The sequence below is a fragment of the Mus caroli genome, unplaced genomic scaffold (genome assembly GCF_978045245.1).
Source record: "Mus caroli unplaced genomic scaffold, Mus_caroli_1 scaffold_13, whole genome shotgun sequence".
In the NCBI taxonomy this organism is placed as follows: Eukaryota; Metazoa; Chordata; class Mammalia; order Rodentia; family Muridae; genus Mus; species Mus caroli.
Genome location: NW_028227268.1, coordinates 33,311 through 52,301, shown reverse-complemented (window position 1 = coordinate 52,301; position 18,991 = coordinate 33,311). Strand labels below are relative to the sequence as shown.

At 38.9% G+C, this 18,991-nt stretch overlaps 1 protein-coding gene and 1 pseudogene across 1 annotated transcript in view; both read right to left on the bottom strand.

Moving 5' to 3' along the window:
• Positions 1-1,174: 1,174 nt before the first annotated feature.
• Positions 1,175-18,991, bottom strand: part of LOC147001356 (uncharacterized) — a gene marked incomplete at its 5' end in the record, with an annotated part of 34,979 nt that continues 17,162 nt past the window's right edge. Inside the window, 1 exon segment of the mRNA XM_085829201.1 lies at positions 1,175-2,478. Within this exon segment, the coding sequence (XP_085685327.1) occupies positions 1,175-2,478 (1,304 nt within the window).
• LOC110289059 (zinc finger protein 431-like) lies at positions 4,199-4,605 on the bottom strand (annotated as a pseudogene).

The window sequence follows — 18,991 nt, the reverse complement described above, 5'->3', positions numbered from 1 at the left end:
TTCTTTTTTTTTTTTCAAAATTTTTATTAGATATTTTCTTCATTTACATTTCAAATGCTATCCCAAAAGTCCCCCATACCCTCCCCCCAGCCTGCTCCCCTACCCACCCACTCCCACTTCTTGGCCCTGGCATTCCCCTGTACTGGGGCATATAAAGTTTGCAAGACCAAGGGGCCTGCCTCTGTTCTCAATGATGGCTGACTAGGCCATCTTCTGCTATATATGCAGCTAGAAACACGAGCTCTGGGGGTACTGGTTAGTTCATATTGTTGTTCCACCTATACAGTTGCAGACCCCTTCAGCTCCTTGGGTACTTTCTCTAGCTCCTCCAATGGGGCCCTGAGTTCTGAGCATCCACTTCTGTATTTGCCAGGCACTGGCATAGCCTCACAAGAGACAGTTATATCAGGGACCTTTCAGCAAAATCTTGCTGGCTTATGAAATAGTGTCTGGGTTTCGTGGCTGATTATGGGATGGATCCCGGGTGGGGCAGTCTCTGGATGGTCGATCTTTTCGTCTCAGCTTGAAACTTTGTCTCTGTAACTCCTTACATGGGTATTTTGTTCCCCATTCTTGGAGGGATGAAGTATCCACACTTTGGTCTTCCTTCTTCTTGAGTTACATGTGTTTTGCAAATTGTATCTTGTATCTTGGGTATTCTAAGTTTCTGGGCTAATATCCATTTATTGGTGAGTGCATATCATGTGAGCTCTTCTGTGATTGGGTTACCTCACTCAGGATGATGCCCTCTAGATACATCCATTTGCCTAAGAATTTCATAAATTCATTGTTTTTAATAGCTGAGTGGTATTCCATTGTGTAAATGTATCACATTTTCTGTATCCATTCCTCTGTTGAGGGACATCTGGGTTCTTTCCAGCTTCTGTCTATTATAAAAAAGGCTGCTATTAACATACTGGAGCATGTGTCCTTATTACCAGTTGGAACATCTTCTGGGTATATGCCCAAGAGTGGTATTGCTGGATCTTCCAGTAGTACTATGTCCAATTTTCTGAGGAACCGCCAAACTGATTTCCAGAGTGGTTGTACAAGCTTGCAATCCCACCAGCAATGGAGGAGTGTTCCTCTTTCTCCACATCCTCACCAGCATAAACCCCTAACCCTAACTCTGAAATGTAAGTAAAGAAAATATCTTTTAAAAAAAACTCAAAGATTAAGCGGGTATGCATTGATTACATTCATGTTTCACTCTAGTATGTATTCTTTCATGTGTTCGAAGACCATAATGACGTACAAAGGCTTTACCACATTGATTACATTTGTAAGGTTTCTCTCCAGTATGAATTCTTTGATGTGTTAAGAGGTCACAGTTCTGAGCAAAGGCTTTACCACATTGATTACATTTGTAAGGTTTCTCTCCAGTATGTATTCTTTTATGTACCTGTAAAGAATTTTGACATGCAAAGGCTTTACCACATTGATTACATTTGTAAGGTTTCTCTCCAGTATGTATTCTTCTATGTACCTGTAAAGAATTTTGATATGCAAAGGCTTTACCACATTGATTACATACATAGGGCTTCTCTCCAGTATGAATTCTTTTATGTACTTTAAAATACCTTTGATCTGCAAAAGCTTTGCCACATTGATCACATTTAGAGAGTTTCTCTCCAGTATGTGCTCTTTTATGTACTTGCAGAGTACGAAAATGTCCAAAGGCTTTACCACATTGATCACATTTGTAAGGTTTCTCTCCAGTATGTGTTATGAAATGACTTTTGAGATTACGTTGTTGAGTAAAGGCTTTACCACATTGATTACATTTGTAAGGTTTCTCTCCAGTATGTACTATTTTATGCATTTTAAGACGACTGTGTTCTCCAAAGTCTTTACCACACTGATCACATTTGTAAGGTTTCTCTCCAGTATGTGTTATTTTATGTACCTGTAAAGAATTTTGATATGCAAAGGCTTTACCACATTGATCACATTTGTAAGGTTTCTCTCCAGTATGTATTATTAAATGCCTTTTAAGATCACGTTTTTGAGCAAAGGCTTTATTACATTGATTACATTTGAAAGGTTTCTCTCCAGTATGAGTTCTTTGATGGCTTTGAAGGTGACCTTGACAGGCAAAGGATTTACCACACTGCTTACATTCATGGAGTTTCTCTCCAGTATGTATTCTTTTATGTACTTGGAGAGTACTATAATATACAAAGGCTTTACCACATTGATTACATTTGTAAGGTTTCTCTCCAGTATGTACTATTTTATGCATTTTAAGACGACTCTGTTCTCCAAAGTCTTTACCACATTGATCACATTTGTAAGGTTTCTCTCCAGTATGTGTTATTTTATGTACTCGCAGACTAGTATGATATGTAAAGGCTTTACCACATTGATCACATTTGTAAGGTTTCTCTCCAGTATGTGTTATTTTATGTACTTGCAGGCTTGTATGATATGCAAAGGCTTTACCACATTGATCACATTTGTAAGGTTTCTCTCCAGTATGTGTTATTAAATGCCTTTTGAGATAACGTTGTCGAACAAAGGCTTTATCACATTGATTACATTTCAAAGGTGTCTCTCCAGTATGACTTCTTTGATGGCTTTGAAGGTGAAGTTGAGAGGCAAACGATTTACTACATTGCTTACATTCATGGAGTTTCTCTCCAGTATGTGTTTTTTTATGTACTTGCAGAGTACTATGATATGCAAAGGCTTTACCACATTCATTACATTTGTAAGATTTCTCTCCAGTATATGGAATTAAATGCATTTTGAGATGACTGTGTCGTGGAAAGGCTTTACCACTGTGATTACATTCATAGAGTTTCTCTCCAGTTTGTGTTCTTTTATGTATTTGGAGAATACTTTTTTGTGAATAGGCTTTATCACATTGATTGTATTTGTATTGTTTCTCTCCAGTATGTATTATTTTATGCATTTGGAGACTGCTGTGATGTAGAAAGGCTTCACCATACTGAATGCCTTCATAGAGGTTCTCTCCATTATGAATTCTTTCATGCCTTGGAGGATAACTGTGGCATGCAAAGGCTTTACCACACTGAGTATTTTCAGGGGTTTTCTCTCCATTACGAGTTCTTTCATGCCTGCAAAGATAATTGGCACATGTAAAAGCTTTGCACATTCACTAAACCAGAGGAATATTTTTATCTGGAGGAATCAATTTTACAAGTTGGTCTAATTGTAAAGAGGAATCACATCTTAAGACTTTTATCACTTTCTTTACATTCATGGTTTCCCATTATGGGTTGTTTGGCATAACTGTAATGAATTATGAGTGTTATTACATGGCTCACATTTATAGCATCCTTTTTATCTATGAGATTTTTCACAAAATTGAAGGGAAATGGAAGAGCTCGGAGCTTTACCACACTGTGTACATTTATTAATTTCCTATACTGTTAAATACACTACATTTTCACACTACATTAGCAAAGTAGACCAGGACAGACATAAAAGAAGTTCCACAATCCTAGTACTCATAGGGATTACCTGCAGTGTGAGATTATGAATATATTCCCACTGTAGTTGGAAAACCAACTGATTATAAACTTGTATCACACTGAGAAAGTTTGCTCAAATGTGGACTACTACAGAGAGTTTAATTGTTCTGGGAGAGAGGGAATGTTCTGTTTCATTCAATATTGCTATGCTAACATGGATTGTATCCATTGTGATACAGGATATATCTATTAAAAAAAGAATAGCAAATAAAAGATTTCTACATAGCTTTCACACAGTTTGATTGTTTGTTCATATAGGAATTAGGGTTTCTCGTCAACAACATTGTTGACTCTCATAAACTGCCCCTCTCACTTAAACTTAGCAATGTTACTATATGAATAATCAGCTTTACTATGAAATATTTGCTTATTAGAAACATACACTTATCACCTAATATATATCTTTGGCAATATGTGAGTGGTATGAGACCAGATGGGCAGTTCTACAGAGTAGCTGGAATGTGGCTATGATTCAAATGGTAATATAAGTTAAGGCATTGTTTCCTTGTCTTATCTTTCAGACAAAGGCCTTGAAAGCACAAATCAGACACCTGACATTGAGGTACATGGATTTGTGAGAATTTAATAATAAATACACTTAAAGAAGTGCATTTTTCTTTACACTGTTGCTTTTCTTGAAAAGTTCCAAGACACATTAACATTTCTTCAGAGGAATATTCATAGCAACTTGCACATGAAAATTACCTTCCGTGTCTCCTGGAACTTTTATAATGATCTTCAATATTACGGTCTTCCCAATTGTAGCCTAAAATATAGTACCAGAAAATTTATCATATATTAGGCAAATTTAAGTTACTATCTTTATAAACCTGATTTATTTACCTTATTCTTCCCCATTCTCAATTGAAATTTCAGAAAAGCATCAATAACAAAGAAATAGTTGTTTCCTGATTTTAAGAAGTAAAGGAAAATTCATAGTCTTACCTACAGCATTGAGGTTCCTATAGGTCTCCAACATCACATCTCTGTAGAGGCTCTTCTGTGAAGGATTCAGCAAAGCCCATTCTTCTTGAGTGAAGTTCACATGCACATCATCATAGGTCAGTTCATCCTAAAATATTCCATACATGTGTAAAAATGAAACCATGATACCAACATCACTGTAAATGTATGCTTCATTGACAATATATTTGTATGATACTGGTGCTTCCCACACTTATTTTATGACCAAGAAGTTCTAATGTAATTATCAAATCATCTTAGAAGGAAACTGAATAATAAGGTTCACTTCTGTCATTTCTTTGCTCTTTGAATAGTAGCCTTGCAAGAGAAATGCTAATTAACAGAGGGGGTGAGTAGTAAAAATCAGAGAAATTTTATGAACAATTACTAACTACAAAAAATGATGGAAACACTGAGCATAGTAGTTCATGTCTTTAATGGCAGCACTCAGGAGGTAGAGGCAGGTATATCTCTAGTCTACCCAGGACAGCCAGAGGTATATATTAAGGCTCTGTCTCCCCTGTAATAAGCGAACAAACAAAGAAGAAGGAGAGAAAGGACTCTGAGGTTTTTACTAGAGTTCCTACAAAGAATGACACATTTACTCCAATTCTCTATTCATTTTCTAGAATCCTGAAGTGTCCCAGTTTAATCTGTAACAGTAGTGAGATCTTACTTAAAGGGGATGCATCTTTGAACAGATACAAATGAAAATGTTGATCCTACATTGGACAGGTACTGGCTCACCAGTGAAGCCCTCTTGCTGGTCTTCCAAATAATTGGGCTCAATTGCCAGTATTTTTAAGGGGCTTCACACCTATCAATTACTCCATGTTCAGGAATTCTGAACCCATCTTCTCACTACTATGGCTACCAGGCATACATGATGTGCATATTCATGCATACACTCAAATACTCATATTCATTTAAAAAATGAAAACAAACACAACAGGTAGGAAGAATGTTATGTACCTGCAAACCAGTGACTCAGAAAGCTCAGGAGGTAAAACTCAGGCAGTATTAATGTCATGAATACAGGCTATACTAAGAAACAAAATATTCTCTCTGCCAAATTTCAAAATTCACAACGTGGATGACTATCAACACAACAGCATATGCTGTACAAAAACCTACATTCTAGCCCATCAGCCAATAATATAAAAACAAACAAACAAAAAAAAAAAACAAAGAAAATGCTAGGCATGTTGGCCCAGAACCAGAGTCAGGTGGACTTTTAAGTTTGAGGGTGCATGTTCTACACACCTACTTTCAGGACAGCTGGGGCTACACAAAGAAACATTGTCCTCAAAGACAAAAACAACAAAATTAAAATTATAAAATATAAAATAGGCTTGCAAAATAGCTTAGCACTGAATAACAATTCCTTCAACTTCATCTTATGTAATTTACGGATAGTCTATATTGGTGAAGGCAAGACAACATAAGAAGGAAGCTGACTAATCAGGTCCAATCACAACACAGTAGACACACTTGCACGCGCGCGCGCACACACACACACAAAGGAAATGGGTTGAGTCTATAGACACTCAAATTTCATCCCCAATAAGCAATCTAGAAAGTTTCCTCCTTCAAAAGATTGAGAAGACTGACTTGGCCAGAGCCAGGCTGACTGCATGACAGGCTGCAAACTGACAGTTTGGGAGACTAGGTCTAAGTTGCTGTTTCCTAGAACTGGAAAAGTCCAAACAAGTCAATTCTAGGAAAACCACCCTCACAGACAATCAGGAGCTTCTAGGAGCTGCACCTGCCACCAGGCCTGAGCCAAGCCTAAACCAAGAATACTTAGTCAGCATTGGTTATGGAAATTCCCCAAAATATCCCAGGACCTTAACCAATCCCAAAGACACCCATTCACCTGGAAACTGAGCCAACCAATCAGAATAAAGTTCACCTACTTCTTCCTGGAATTCCCCAAACTGTTTTTAAATTGAGCTTGCAAAGCCTAAGTGTCTTCCTCCATCCTAGTGAATGGTAAACCCCTGCATGATAGAATTCTGCAGAATAAAACAATTTTGTATACTACTTGAGTTGGGGGATTCTTCCTTAAGTGATTCTTGGACCCTAACATTCTAAGCTCTCCCAAAGAAATCCACAAAAAGAAACAAGTGTTCAAAGACATCACCCTATCTATGAGCTTTTTGACTCAAACAACTACATTCTGATCATGGTCATCCATGTTGAAAATGTACACAGTTTAAGTTCAATGACCCTAACAGTCTGCAGCAGCCCATGCATTCTTCAAATGTAGCAAAGTCTCTTAGGACACTGTTTTGTTTTTTTTTTCCCAAGATTTATTTATTTCATTCATATAAGAAACGCCAGAGCCGGGCGTGGTGGCGCACACCTTTAATCCCAGCACTCGGGAGGCAGAGGCAGGCGGATTTCTGAGTTCGAGGCCAGCCTGGTCTACAAAGTGAGTTCCAGGACAGCCAGGACTATACAGAGAAACCCTGTGTCGAAAAAAACCAAAAAAAAAAAAAAAAAAAAAAAAAAAAAAAAAAAAAAAAAAAAGAAACGCCAGAAGAGGGCATCAGATCCCATTACAGATGGTTGTGAGCCATCATGTGGTTGCTGAGAATTGAACTTGGGACCTCTGAAAGAGTAAGCAGCCAGTTCTCTTAACTGTTGAGGCATCTCTCCATGCACTCTTCTGACATTCTTGATTGTTACATCTTGTAAAATCAAAAGTCAAGTTATTATATTACATACAAAAGCACAGAATGCCCCTTTCCTTTCCAATAGAGAGGAATGTGTACATAGTGAGGGAAGAGTGGACCAAGGCAGGAAACGCAGCAGGGCAAACACCACACCATGTAACTCTATCTCAGACACAAGGGGCCTCAGTTTCAAAAGGCATAGATGGCCCTATCCATGAAACTTCTCATACATCTCTCAGTTTAGTTACTTGCACTCTCTATATGCAGCTCTCCATAGCAGGTGTCTCATACCTTAGGTATCTCAACATCTTGTGGTCTCAAAATGCAACTCAGGCTTCATCCTCACAGGTTCATTCAATGCACTCTCACAGTTTCCTCCCTCACTGGGGCTCTTACTCTGGCAAACATAGATGGCTGGAACAGTGCTGAACAGAAACCACAAGGGAAGAATTCATGACCTTACATTTTACATCTTTCTTATTTCCAGAACTTGGGTGCTCCTTTTAAGTTTGGATTCTACGTTTGGATGGACTCTGCCATGCTTGGACCACAGTTGTAGCAGGTTTTCTACGAAGCTCCTTCCGGGAATTCTGGACTAGGAATCACTTAGCCTTCTTACCCCCCCCCCCACTTCACCCCCCTTTCCATTCATTGAAGGCTTAGCAGGAGGGTGTGTTTTCCTTAGGACACCTTCCTGGCTTTCAATCCTGAATTCAGGCCTGTCTCAGCATTTGGCTGCCATTTGAAACTACCCAATGTTGCTTTTCTCTACAAGCCACAGACTGCATTTATTTCTGCATTTATTGTTGTTGTTGTTTTCCTCATTGTAGTCCTGAGTGAGTTACTGGAAATAATCATCCAACAGATTCAATATCTTTTAATTCTGCCTTACTCAATTTGTAAGAGCATGGGACGAATAAGAAAGATTTGGGGTCAAATTACCACACAAATCACCTCTAGTTAAATTTTTCATGCAGTCCATTTTCAACTAAAATCCTATGACCTCAACTGCATTATTTGCAATACTCCAATCTTCCAGATGCTACAATTAAGCTCTAAGTACAGCTTTCTATGCTGTTTGCCATCTCAAGTACTGATAACTCCCACATTCCTCCAAAGGAGAACATGTGCAGTTTCTGTCCAGCAACAAAATATCTTTATGTGCCTTTTCTTTTTTTTTCTTAGTTCTGACTCACTACTCTGCTACTTTGATTGAATCCTCTAACCAAAAGCATCTCAGTTAATGAACAGGTTCACTTGTTTGGTTCTGTCAGATCATACTCCATCATTTTGGGAGCTTAGGATAGAACCTCAAGCTTCAAGAAAATAAGGCAAAAACCATGGATGAACATTGTTTCCTGCCTTGCCCTCTTGCTTGGTCACTGTCTCATGCTCAGTTAGCTCTCTTATGTAGCCCAGGCCCACTAGCTTAGGGATCCTGCCACCCTCAGTGGAAGAGCCTTCCTTCCCACATCAATCATCACACAACATAATCTCTCACAGACACAACATCCTACCATTTAAATGAGAGATGACTGTAGACTACAAAATGTTGACAACTTAAGCTAATTAGAACACACAGACAATAATATATCAGAAAGGTTTAAAAAGCCAAATCTAATGTGTTAACCATATCAATCACTTAAGTAGCAAAACCCTAAAAATTGCTGATTGCATCAACTGGAAAACAGAGTTGCCAAAAATGAGGAGAGGTAAGCCTTCAGGATCAAGAAGAGGAAACTAAAACTGTTTCCCAACTATCAAAAACTCAAGAAACTCATAGTAAATTTTCAGAAGACAAAAATAGGTAAAGGTCTACTATTTTCCAGAGAAATAATATAATTAGATTATAGTGAATAACATCACACAATGTAGATAGCACCACAAATAAAGAGAGACCAAAAGACAGATAGACATATAAGTCTTTTTAAAATGAAGTACAAGACTATAATAAAAAAAATTAAGAAATTAAAGGCCAATACTCATCCTGTGTATTCTGTTTCTCCTCTTTGCCAATAAAACAAAATAGATTAAAAGTGGCAAAAACCTTGTCAATTGGACATAAAGGCTGTCTAAGGAATGGGAAGCATTTTTTTTACCCAAATTCACATATTATAAAGACCAAAATATATAACAACCTCAAGAAACTAGACTATCCAAAGCAAAAAGTTCAATTTATAATGTGGTATAGATGTAAACAGAGAATTCTCAACAGAGGAGTCTCAAAAAGCTGAGAAATACCTAATGAAATCATCGCCATCTTAGCCATGAGGGGAATGCAAATCAAAATTACTTTGAGCATCTATCTTGTACATGTCAGAAGGGTTGAGATCAATAATACAAGTGACAGCCCATGCTGGCAAGAATGTGGAGAAAGGGAAACAAACCCCAACTCCTTGTGGGTACAAACTAATACCATCACTATAGAGATCAGTATTTCCTCAGAATCGTGGGTACAAACTAATACCATCACTATAGAAATCAGTATTTCCTCAGAATCGTGGTTCCTCAGAACACTGAGAATCCATCTACCCAAAACCCAGTTACACTGCTCTTGGGAATCTATCCAAAAGGTGCTCCTCCCTACCTCAGGGACATTTGCTCAACTAGGTTCATAGCATATTTATTCATCCTAGCCAGAAACTGGAAACAACTAAGAGGTACCTCAACTGTAGAATGGATAAACAAAAAATGTGGTCCATTTATAAAATGGAGTATCACTCAACTGTTTAAAACAAACAAACACCCAACATCATGAATTTACAGCCAAGTGAATGCAACTTAAAACAAACAAACAAAATACTTTGGAATCAGCTTTCCTGTTAGGAGTTTTCTTTAGATGTTTTGAATTTATGGTGCAAATTAAACCTACCCAACATCCCTTTTATTTTTTAAAACCTCCCTATAATGGTGTTTTTTACAGTTGTAAGTATGTGAAACTGAAAATGATGTGAAATAATGGACAAAGCTATAGAAAGAGGACTTTTAAGCATAGACTTTAGGGACACAGAATATATTGTTAGGGTTACATAAATGATATCTCACTAAGTATAACTTAATTGAGAAAACAAAAAGAGTGAAAATAAGACATTGTCCAGAATTGAATAATGAATATGAATGTGGATAAATGGTTGTGTATTAGGAATAAACTCTGAAAGCAGTAGGTTGGAATTTTTCATAGATGTCAACTAAAATTAGTTAAGTTCATGTTGTCTTATAGTTGATATAAAATTTTACATAGTTAATGTATGTATTCTGATACATTTGCACATAATACCTACTCCCAAGCAACCCCATTCTACTGAGTTCTCATAAAAATGACAGAATTGCCATGGATCCCAGCAGTCTTCTCAGTATAGTTTCCATGCACTTGAAATTAGTTTAAAGAAGAACCAAAATTCTCATGTTCATTACAGTTGTATTATGGTAGCCTAATTACCTCAGTGCTCATTTGTTGAGGACAAGCTGGGTGCCTTAAGGTGACATTGTGCTAAAGGAATGAAGACAATAGCGAAAGTTAAAGGATTGAGTTCTTGTAAAGACTCTCACAGTCAGTGCTGTATTGGTCATAAAAACGGCATGTAATTACAGCTTAAGCATTGTTGACCCATTTCTTTTTCCCATATAATTTTAATCTTTTGTGCACTCTTATACTCAGATGGATATGAGAACTTGAACCATCTTGTCTATCTGCAGGTAGCAGTGGAAAATGAAGGGTTGACCATTCAGCTCAGTCAGTCAACAGGATCTCAAGGGAGGAAGGGAGGATTGAAAAGAAGACAATTAGACAACACTATAACATGACTCCAGCCAGTGCTGAGGCTGGAGCAGGTCTACCTTTCTCAAGTCTGCTTTTATACCATTTTAAGTACATGCCAATAATAAGGTCAGTTCTAGGTCAAGGAATACACAAGCTAATGAACAAAGTCCAGGAATCATAGTTTTAAGGGGGTTATCAGCACGGCCAAGATAAAAGGAATGCCACCCATTTCTTGGCTGAGATTACCTGGAGCTTTGTATTAGCCCAAATGTAACTATTCTATTCTGAGCCTACTTCCATGTCCTTGTTCAATGTCAAATTCCTGCCAACTCCCTACAGAATGGCAGAAAGCACAGAATCTAGCTGAAGCAATCTCCTTCAAAGGATTTTAATAATGTTTAGTTAGCACATTATATAGAGAAGAGGAATGAACTATCAAGCTTTCTGTAGCAAGAGTTGTTATAGATGGGAAGCAAATGTGGAATTATAGTACACTGTAAAATGCAGAAAGTGGCTTCATTTGGATGGTATGAAAGCTTTCTGCCTATGAGTCATACTGCATGAAAAAGTAAAAATGAATTTAAGAAACAGACTGTTTTGTTTGAATTTAAATACTGATGATAAATTACAATGGACACACATGTTATAGCCTTAAATAACCGATTCATCTCTATTTTCTCTGAATTAAGTAAGTTAGATGGTAATACATTCATTTTTGCTTTGGAGAATGTGTTTAAACATTTAACATTTTTATACCTTGCTGTATTTATTCTTAATGTATAATATAGTTAATGCAGCAAATTTGTAGAATATCACATATTTATTTTATTAAAAAATTATTTAGACATTGGCTTTTCTTGACAACAATCAAGAGTTTGCTTTTGGAATGAAATAAGAAACATTGTGATTCCACATTTCAAACTAGTGAAAACTAAAATAAGAAAATGACTGCTTTTGTTTCCTACGTGATATATATTTCACATTGCCGAGAGCAAAACTTCTGATTTCACAGACATAGACTGGGCCCAAGATGAGCTTATCATGAACTCCTGTGTTGCAGGGTATTTGATCACAGTGTTAACCCAGGGAATATCCAGTTTACTTGGGGGTGGGAGTGGGATAAGGTAGAGAAGCTGTTTCTATTTGTGGTGTGGCTCAGCCCTTAGTACACGTTAGCTGCCAAGCGATGAAAATAAAGTTAGTTTTAGAAGGAAGCACTCATGTTTGAAAGCAATGTCTAATTGAGTGGCTGACAAAATGATGAATTAGAGAAAGATCTGACAAAATAGGATATGCCCAACTCTCAAGAGAAGAGAGAGGGAAGAGAGGCAACATAAGAGGAAGCAGCTGAGAGGGTGAGAGGAGGAGGCAGTTTTACCTGGAGAGTTTAACAGAGACAGGCTAAAGAGAAAACAAGCTAGACACAGGTGAAGAAAGAATGAGCCAGAGAACGAGACTGTTCCAGAAGATGAGAACAGATTGCTAGAGTTCATTTGAGGCCAAGCACAGCAGTTCAGTCAGAAGTGAAAGAAGCCAGTTTGAATCGGTTAGCATGAAGAGGAGTTTGAGTCAGAACAACTGAGTTGGCCAGCCAGCCAAAGTTCAGAAAGAAAAAAAAAAGGGTGATTTTATTCAGCAGTTAAAGTCTCAGATGCCCAAAACATTCTAGACCTAGATAAAATTGTACAGGACTAGGTCTAGATGATCATGAGGAATTGAGCCTCCAAGATGATATTTTTACACTCCTTTGTGATGGTCACTATCTACAAAAACAGAACAAAAGCTGTATCTGTCACAATCCTACTGTAAGGATCTCCAAGGGACCACCTTAGCCAACAGCTCAACCAAATATAACCCATTTCCAACACTGAAGCCCTGGCCTCAAAGGATGTTCAGTTCAGACTTCATATTCTCCATTACTTGGAGTCTTCATTAGGGTCACCCTATAGCATCCAGGAAGTTGCTGTTATACTGGGTTTTTACAGTAACCCCCAAATGACCCCATTCCAGCTGTTTCTCCCTGCATTGTGCTTTACCCCTGCATCCCCCAACTGATCCCTCCCACTCCTGTTCCCATCAAACCCCAGTCTACTCACAGAAACTACTCTATTTCCCCTTTAGAAGGAGATCTGTGCTTCCCTCCTATAGCCTATCTCTACCTAGCCTTTCTGGGTTTGTGGAGTACAGCTTGATTATTGTTTACCTAATAGGTAATATCCACTTATAAGCGAATGCATGCCATGTTTGTCATTCTGGGTGTGGGTTACTTCAGTTAGGGTGGTTTTGGTTTTGTTTTGTTTGTTTGTTTTTTTGTTTTTTCCAGACAGGGTTTCTCTGTATAGCCCTGGCTGTCCTAGAACTCACTCTGTAGACCAGGCTGGCCTCGAACTCAGAAATCCGCCTGCCTCTGCCTCCCAAGTACTGGGATTAAAGGCGTGTGCCATCACACCGGGCTGCCTTTCCTATCTTTAATCCTTGCTCTGGGTATCAGAGACTGTTTGACTCATGCTGGGGAGTGCAGTACAAGGAAAGAAAGTAGATTCAAAAATCTCTTTCTCCTACATCCTTGTTACTCTCCTATCTGGTGTTAGGGGGTGAAACAGGGGTGTGGGGGACACAGGAATCGGGGGGAGGTGGAGCATGGGTGCTGTTGGGGAAGGGTTTAAGGGTAGGGAAAAAGTAGCAAAGACCAGCTACATTGATTAAGGCTAAAAGAGGAGCCAGACTAGGATGGATTTTGCATTCCACATATGCTGCCACCCTTCAGTCTCTTTTAGGTTCAGGTTGAGGTTATGTTTTGAACAACTTAAATACAGACTGGAGGCTGCAATTCTAGCCACTAAGACACATGGGAAATTTACACAGTAAGCATATTCCCAGGATCATTTCTTAAATACACAGTGCCCTAACACAGCAGGTTAGTGACAGTGTCCTAAGTGGAAGGTTCCAGATGATGAAAAACACTGGACATGGAAAAGGTAGAAAGTAAAAAAGCTGGGGTGGGGAGGTCTTACACAAGCTATGGCTCATGCTAAGTAAGCTTCTAAAGAATACCATCTTGTACACGATTGACATGAGGGAAAGGAAGGAGATGGGAGACATCTATGAAGTCAGGAGAAAGATGAAGAAACTATGACGTCAGCAGAAGCATCATACAATGGGACACACTCAGGAGAAGTCTAATCAAATAGTTGCTGCACAAGGGGAAACTCAGTGCATCTGAAAAACATTTCTGACCAAGCCTCCTGTGGCCTTGGGACTGATAACCACAACTCCATAGGGTGGGAAGAGTCTTGTTCTCAGAATCTGATTCAACCCCTCCCAAAGGCCCTAGCCCTCTCCCAAGCACATTCCTGGTTTTATCTCTATACCCAGGGCCTCGGGGTAAGCTCCCAAGGAGCCAGCTGAGTAGGCCCCAGGCTGTGACTGGCTCTGCCAAGCATGTTCCTGGATTTCAGAAGGAGCTATGTCATGCTCCAGACATGGGGACCTCAGGGAAATGACAGCTCAATCAGGCCAGCACTCAATAATACAACAGTCTTTTCTTTTCTTTTCTTTTTACACTTTTCACATGGTTGTCACTGTCATCTTGCCCATGTGGCATAACTATGCTTCTTTCAAGAAGACTGAACCTTTATGGCACACTAGGCCTTACTGTAGATTGTGATCCTGTAAGGCCCCATTGAGCAGCTGGTTAGAGGCCTGCTCTTTGATATGGAGATGGGCCTAGTGGCTGGTTGTAAATCAAGTTGTTTTGTTTATTATGGTTTGGAGCCATATTTCTGGGTAATCCTTGTGAACAAGCATGTGTATCCTAGCAACCTAAACTCTAACTGCCCTGGTTAGCACATCTTACCTGTGGGGTTACTTACCTGTGGGATGTTTTACATGCAGTCCACCCTCAGATAAATTCTACTTGGAGTGCCTTACTATCTCCTAAGCTTTAGAAAATCCTTTACATCATCAATCCTGCACTTTTACATCACAGCTTGATATTGGATTGCTACCCAGAACATGAGATGTCTTTTACAACCTCCACAAAATTAACTCCAAATGGATTGTCCACCTTAACGTCAAATGCTAAGAACAGAACTTGTAGAAACTAGGACTCTCTGAGTTTGGGATCATGCCAAAGATCTTTCTACACACAGGCCAAATGCTCTGCACAGATGCAGCCCCCCACAGTGAGGTTATTCAGAGGCTACAGGTGGGTCCCAAGAGTGGCTAGGACCTCAGGCGACCTCACACGTGACCGCCGATTCCCAGTCAGTCCCGGGAAAGACCCACCACACCAAGCTCGCGCTGTTCAGACCCCTGCTTCTCCCCATTGTTAGCAGTGACCCTGTGCTCACCATGTCTCAACTTCGGAGCTTGCCTGAGCACAATCCACAGCATTCAGCGGCAGGACAAGGAGCACAGCACACAGGCCCATTCAAGCCTGCTCAGCAACTAAGTGAAATTCGCGCCAAGGCATCCGGAAAAACCCGCCTTCCCTTCTGACTGGCAGGTCAGCCTCAAGGCTCTGATTGGCCAATAAATCTTGAGTGACTCCATCACCTCCCTTAAACGTACTCCGTGTAGAGGTTCTCAGTCCTAGCTTCAAGTCCAGTGCCTCGCCTTTTCCAGATCTACAGGGAATTGCATTTCCATAGTACTGGTGCGGGTCCTCCAATAGCCTACTCATTTGTCTCCCCGCACAGCCTCAGGGAGACCCCACCACTCCACCTGCCACTGCTCAGTCGCTTGCTCCTCCCCTATGTGGGCAGTGATCCTGTGCTCACCAGGTCCTGACTTCAGCCCCAGCTTCCCTCACTCACTAGCCTGTTTGCCTTCTCCCTCCTAGAATTAAGGTAGGGAGCTTGCATAGCCCATTACTCAACTTGCAGTGGAGTTATCAATCTGTCCCACCAATGGAAGAGTGCCCAGGATATTAACAATTAAAGAGAGATTTTGGGTAACTATAGTTTATAGAAATGAATAGGCTTATTAATTTCTGGCTTATTATGTTCATAGTGTAATTTATTTTTGCTTACATCTTTTTTTTCCTTTCTAATATACTTTATTGGACATCATAACAACCTCAGCATAACGTATTTTACCTTTTTCATATTGAATCAAGAACTTTCACAGTTTTTGCTGAGAGCAAACACTTGTTACATATCTAAATACACAGCATCATGCTTGCATTCTGCAGTTCTTATTAAGTGAAATACAGGGGAAGTAGTTGAATGAGAGTACCTTTTGCTTACATTTTTAAAGATCAGTTGAGAAGGATGCAGTTGTGATATGGGCCAGCCCCAGCGTGCGGTGTTTCTTCTTTCTTGTCAGTTCTTCTTGAGGGAGCAGAGGGATAAGAGCATAGGCGGAGAGTAAGACTTTGTCTTACCAAAAATTTAGGGTTGCTGTATAATAAAAAGTTTACATATCTAAGTCTAAGTTACTATGCAGTTGTAGCTGACCTGCCTTCTGTGATCCTCTGAGGTCAGAAACTGCAGTCTCTGGCACTCAGCATCTCATCCTAAAACAGCAGGAGATTAAGTAAAAGATTAATTGTTAGACCCTTTCCCCTATTCTCCAGATGCCACTTGCTTTCAGGATAGGAGGATGTTTGGAGCAATAAACTTCTACTGAGCCAGGAGAAGAGAATAACACTCACAGAAAGAAAGGCTTTTACATAAGCAAATATGAATAATCTCACATAAATTCACATTCAGCTTCATTCATGCTCATTTATTCATTTTCATTCTAAGCAAACTGGGCCCAGCTTTCATGTATTCTCACAGTTACATACTTACAACCTCACATCCAGACATTCTCACAATTACATACTAACACACACATCCATACTTACATATGCATATGGAGCATAAGACCAAGCATGGTTGCAGAAAGAACTCACACATTCTAGATGAAAAATAAGTGCACTCCAATCTATATTACATAGAGAAAGAAAAGGCTTCTTCCTTCTTAATGCTAAATGAATTAAATCTATGTTTGTAAGAAAAAACCTTTGTTTCTTTTAATAAGACTAAACCTGCCTTGTCCTTACCATGGGGCCTATTCTGTCCCATGGTAAGGAGAAGCCTGCCTTCTCCTTTTGCTCTCTGCAACATCTACTTTTTTCCTCTTTCCCTCTGCATTCTACACATTGTTCTCTTAGTAGTTTATGTTACCTATAATTTCTAACCTACTCCACTCTGCATTCTCCTTCTAAACACTTCTCCTCAGCTCAGTTCCTCTCTCAGCTCAGTTCTCTCACCTCCATTCCTCTCAACCCTGGCCTCCAGTTTTGTCTCTTCTCTTTATCCTCAGCCCTTAAACATCATTCATAATACATGATCACATGTTTAAAAGTTCATCAAAAGTTCACACAGAAAATTAAATCATGGGGGCTGGTTAGATGACTCAGTGGGTAAGCGCACCCGACTGCTCTTCCAAAGGTCCGGAGTTCAAATCCCAGCAACCACATGGTGGCTCACAACCATCCATAATGAGATCTAACTCTCTCTTCTGGAGTGTCTGAAGACAACTACAGTGTACTTACATATAATAAATAAATAAATCTTTAAAAAAAAAGAAAATCAAATCATAAATTGAAATAGAATGTTACAACAGAGGATGTTTATATGCATATCCATTAGGCGTGATTATCGACCTAAACAGCCATCACTTGTCTCAGCTCCACAGGTTCACTGAAGGCTTAAAACCATAACTTAGTTATAAGTGGTTTTGTATAGATAAATCCAGTCAATATTTTATCTTCTGCCCTAGCACCTATAATAAATTGTTAGTTCCCTTTTATGACTGTTGGTTAATTGTTTTACAACCTCTTGGAATGTGCTCTGAGTAGAAGAAAGTCTAACTACTAAGAGCAATTAACTGGTGACACTTGAGAGACTGGGAGAGTTGTCATTGCAGCTTTGATTATCAGTAAAGGACCTAATAGCAGTCCCATTATAAAAAGCTTAATAATCAGAGATACAATTTTAGGAATTCTTATAGGATCCTCATTAAGTATTATGTCATCTATTTGTCTATATAGCATCACTACAAGATAGTACATCTTCGTGGATCTGCAGAGATCTGCTCCAAAGGGATGTGCTCATACTTAGTGGTGGTTATATATGTTCAAGAACAACAGGAAAAGCATATATAGCAGGAATCTTTCCTAAAATGAGTCCCTCACAGCCTTGCTCAATGAGGGCTCACCTGTTGCAGATTATATAATAATCTGAGGCAGGCCATTTCAGGGTGATTACCTGCTAGTTATTAGCTTGTCCCATTATGGCTCCTGACACAGTGGGGACTGAGGTTGTGTAGGAGGTCCATGACATGGACAAAGCTGTCCAGATAAGATCCCCTTATCTATACACTCTACAGCACTGCACACATGTGCTAACACATCTTTGCTCTCAACAAAAATATACTGTTTTTTAAAATGGAACTACCTTTAATCTTTTTTTTTCCTTAGAGATATGAGGTAGTCGTTTTTCCTTGGGACAAACATCATTTTCAACTATACAAATTTTCACTTTGAAATCTTAAATGATTTACTTAAGAGAGCATGTTCTATCATCCACTGTGTTCACACCATGCTTCCTTCCATGTCTCCGTAGCAGGTTGCTCTGAGTGTAGGAACTTATGCCATATTTTTCTTTAATTTTATTCTTTATATATTTTCTGAAGATGAGAAGGTGGAATGTTTCATGTTTGGAATGCTTATTTGCAAAAGGACTCTGTTTTTACATATTAAATGGTATGGATAAAGAGAAAAGAGCAACTACTTAATGTTTATCAATTAACTGTCTTAATATATACTCGGCTACTCACACTCTCAATAGTTACAGATAAGAAATGAAAATATTTTAGTTTTGTCTAGAGTAGAAAAATGTGAACCAACATATTTAATTTAGTATTGGTTGCAGTGCTGATAACAACCATCATATTTTTAAAATTTTACAAAAAAAGAGAATTATGTGACTTTTACTATTATAAAGGATGTCTCATGTAAAAGAAATTACCTTATCCTACCTAAAATTTTGAGCCCTAACAGTACATTTAAGCTCTTCTTTTTCTGTTTGTCAGTAAATAGC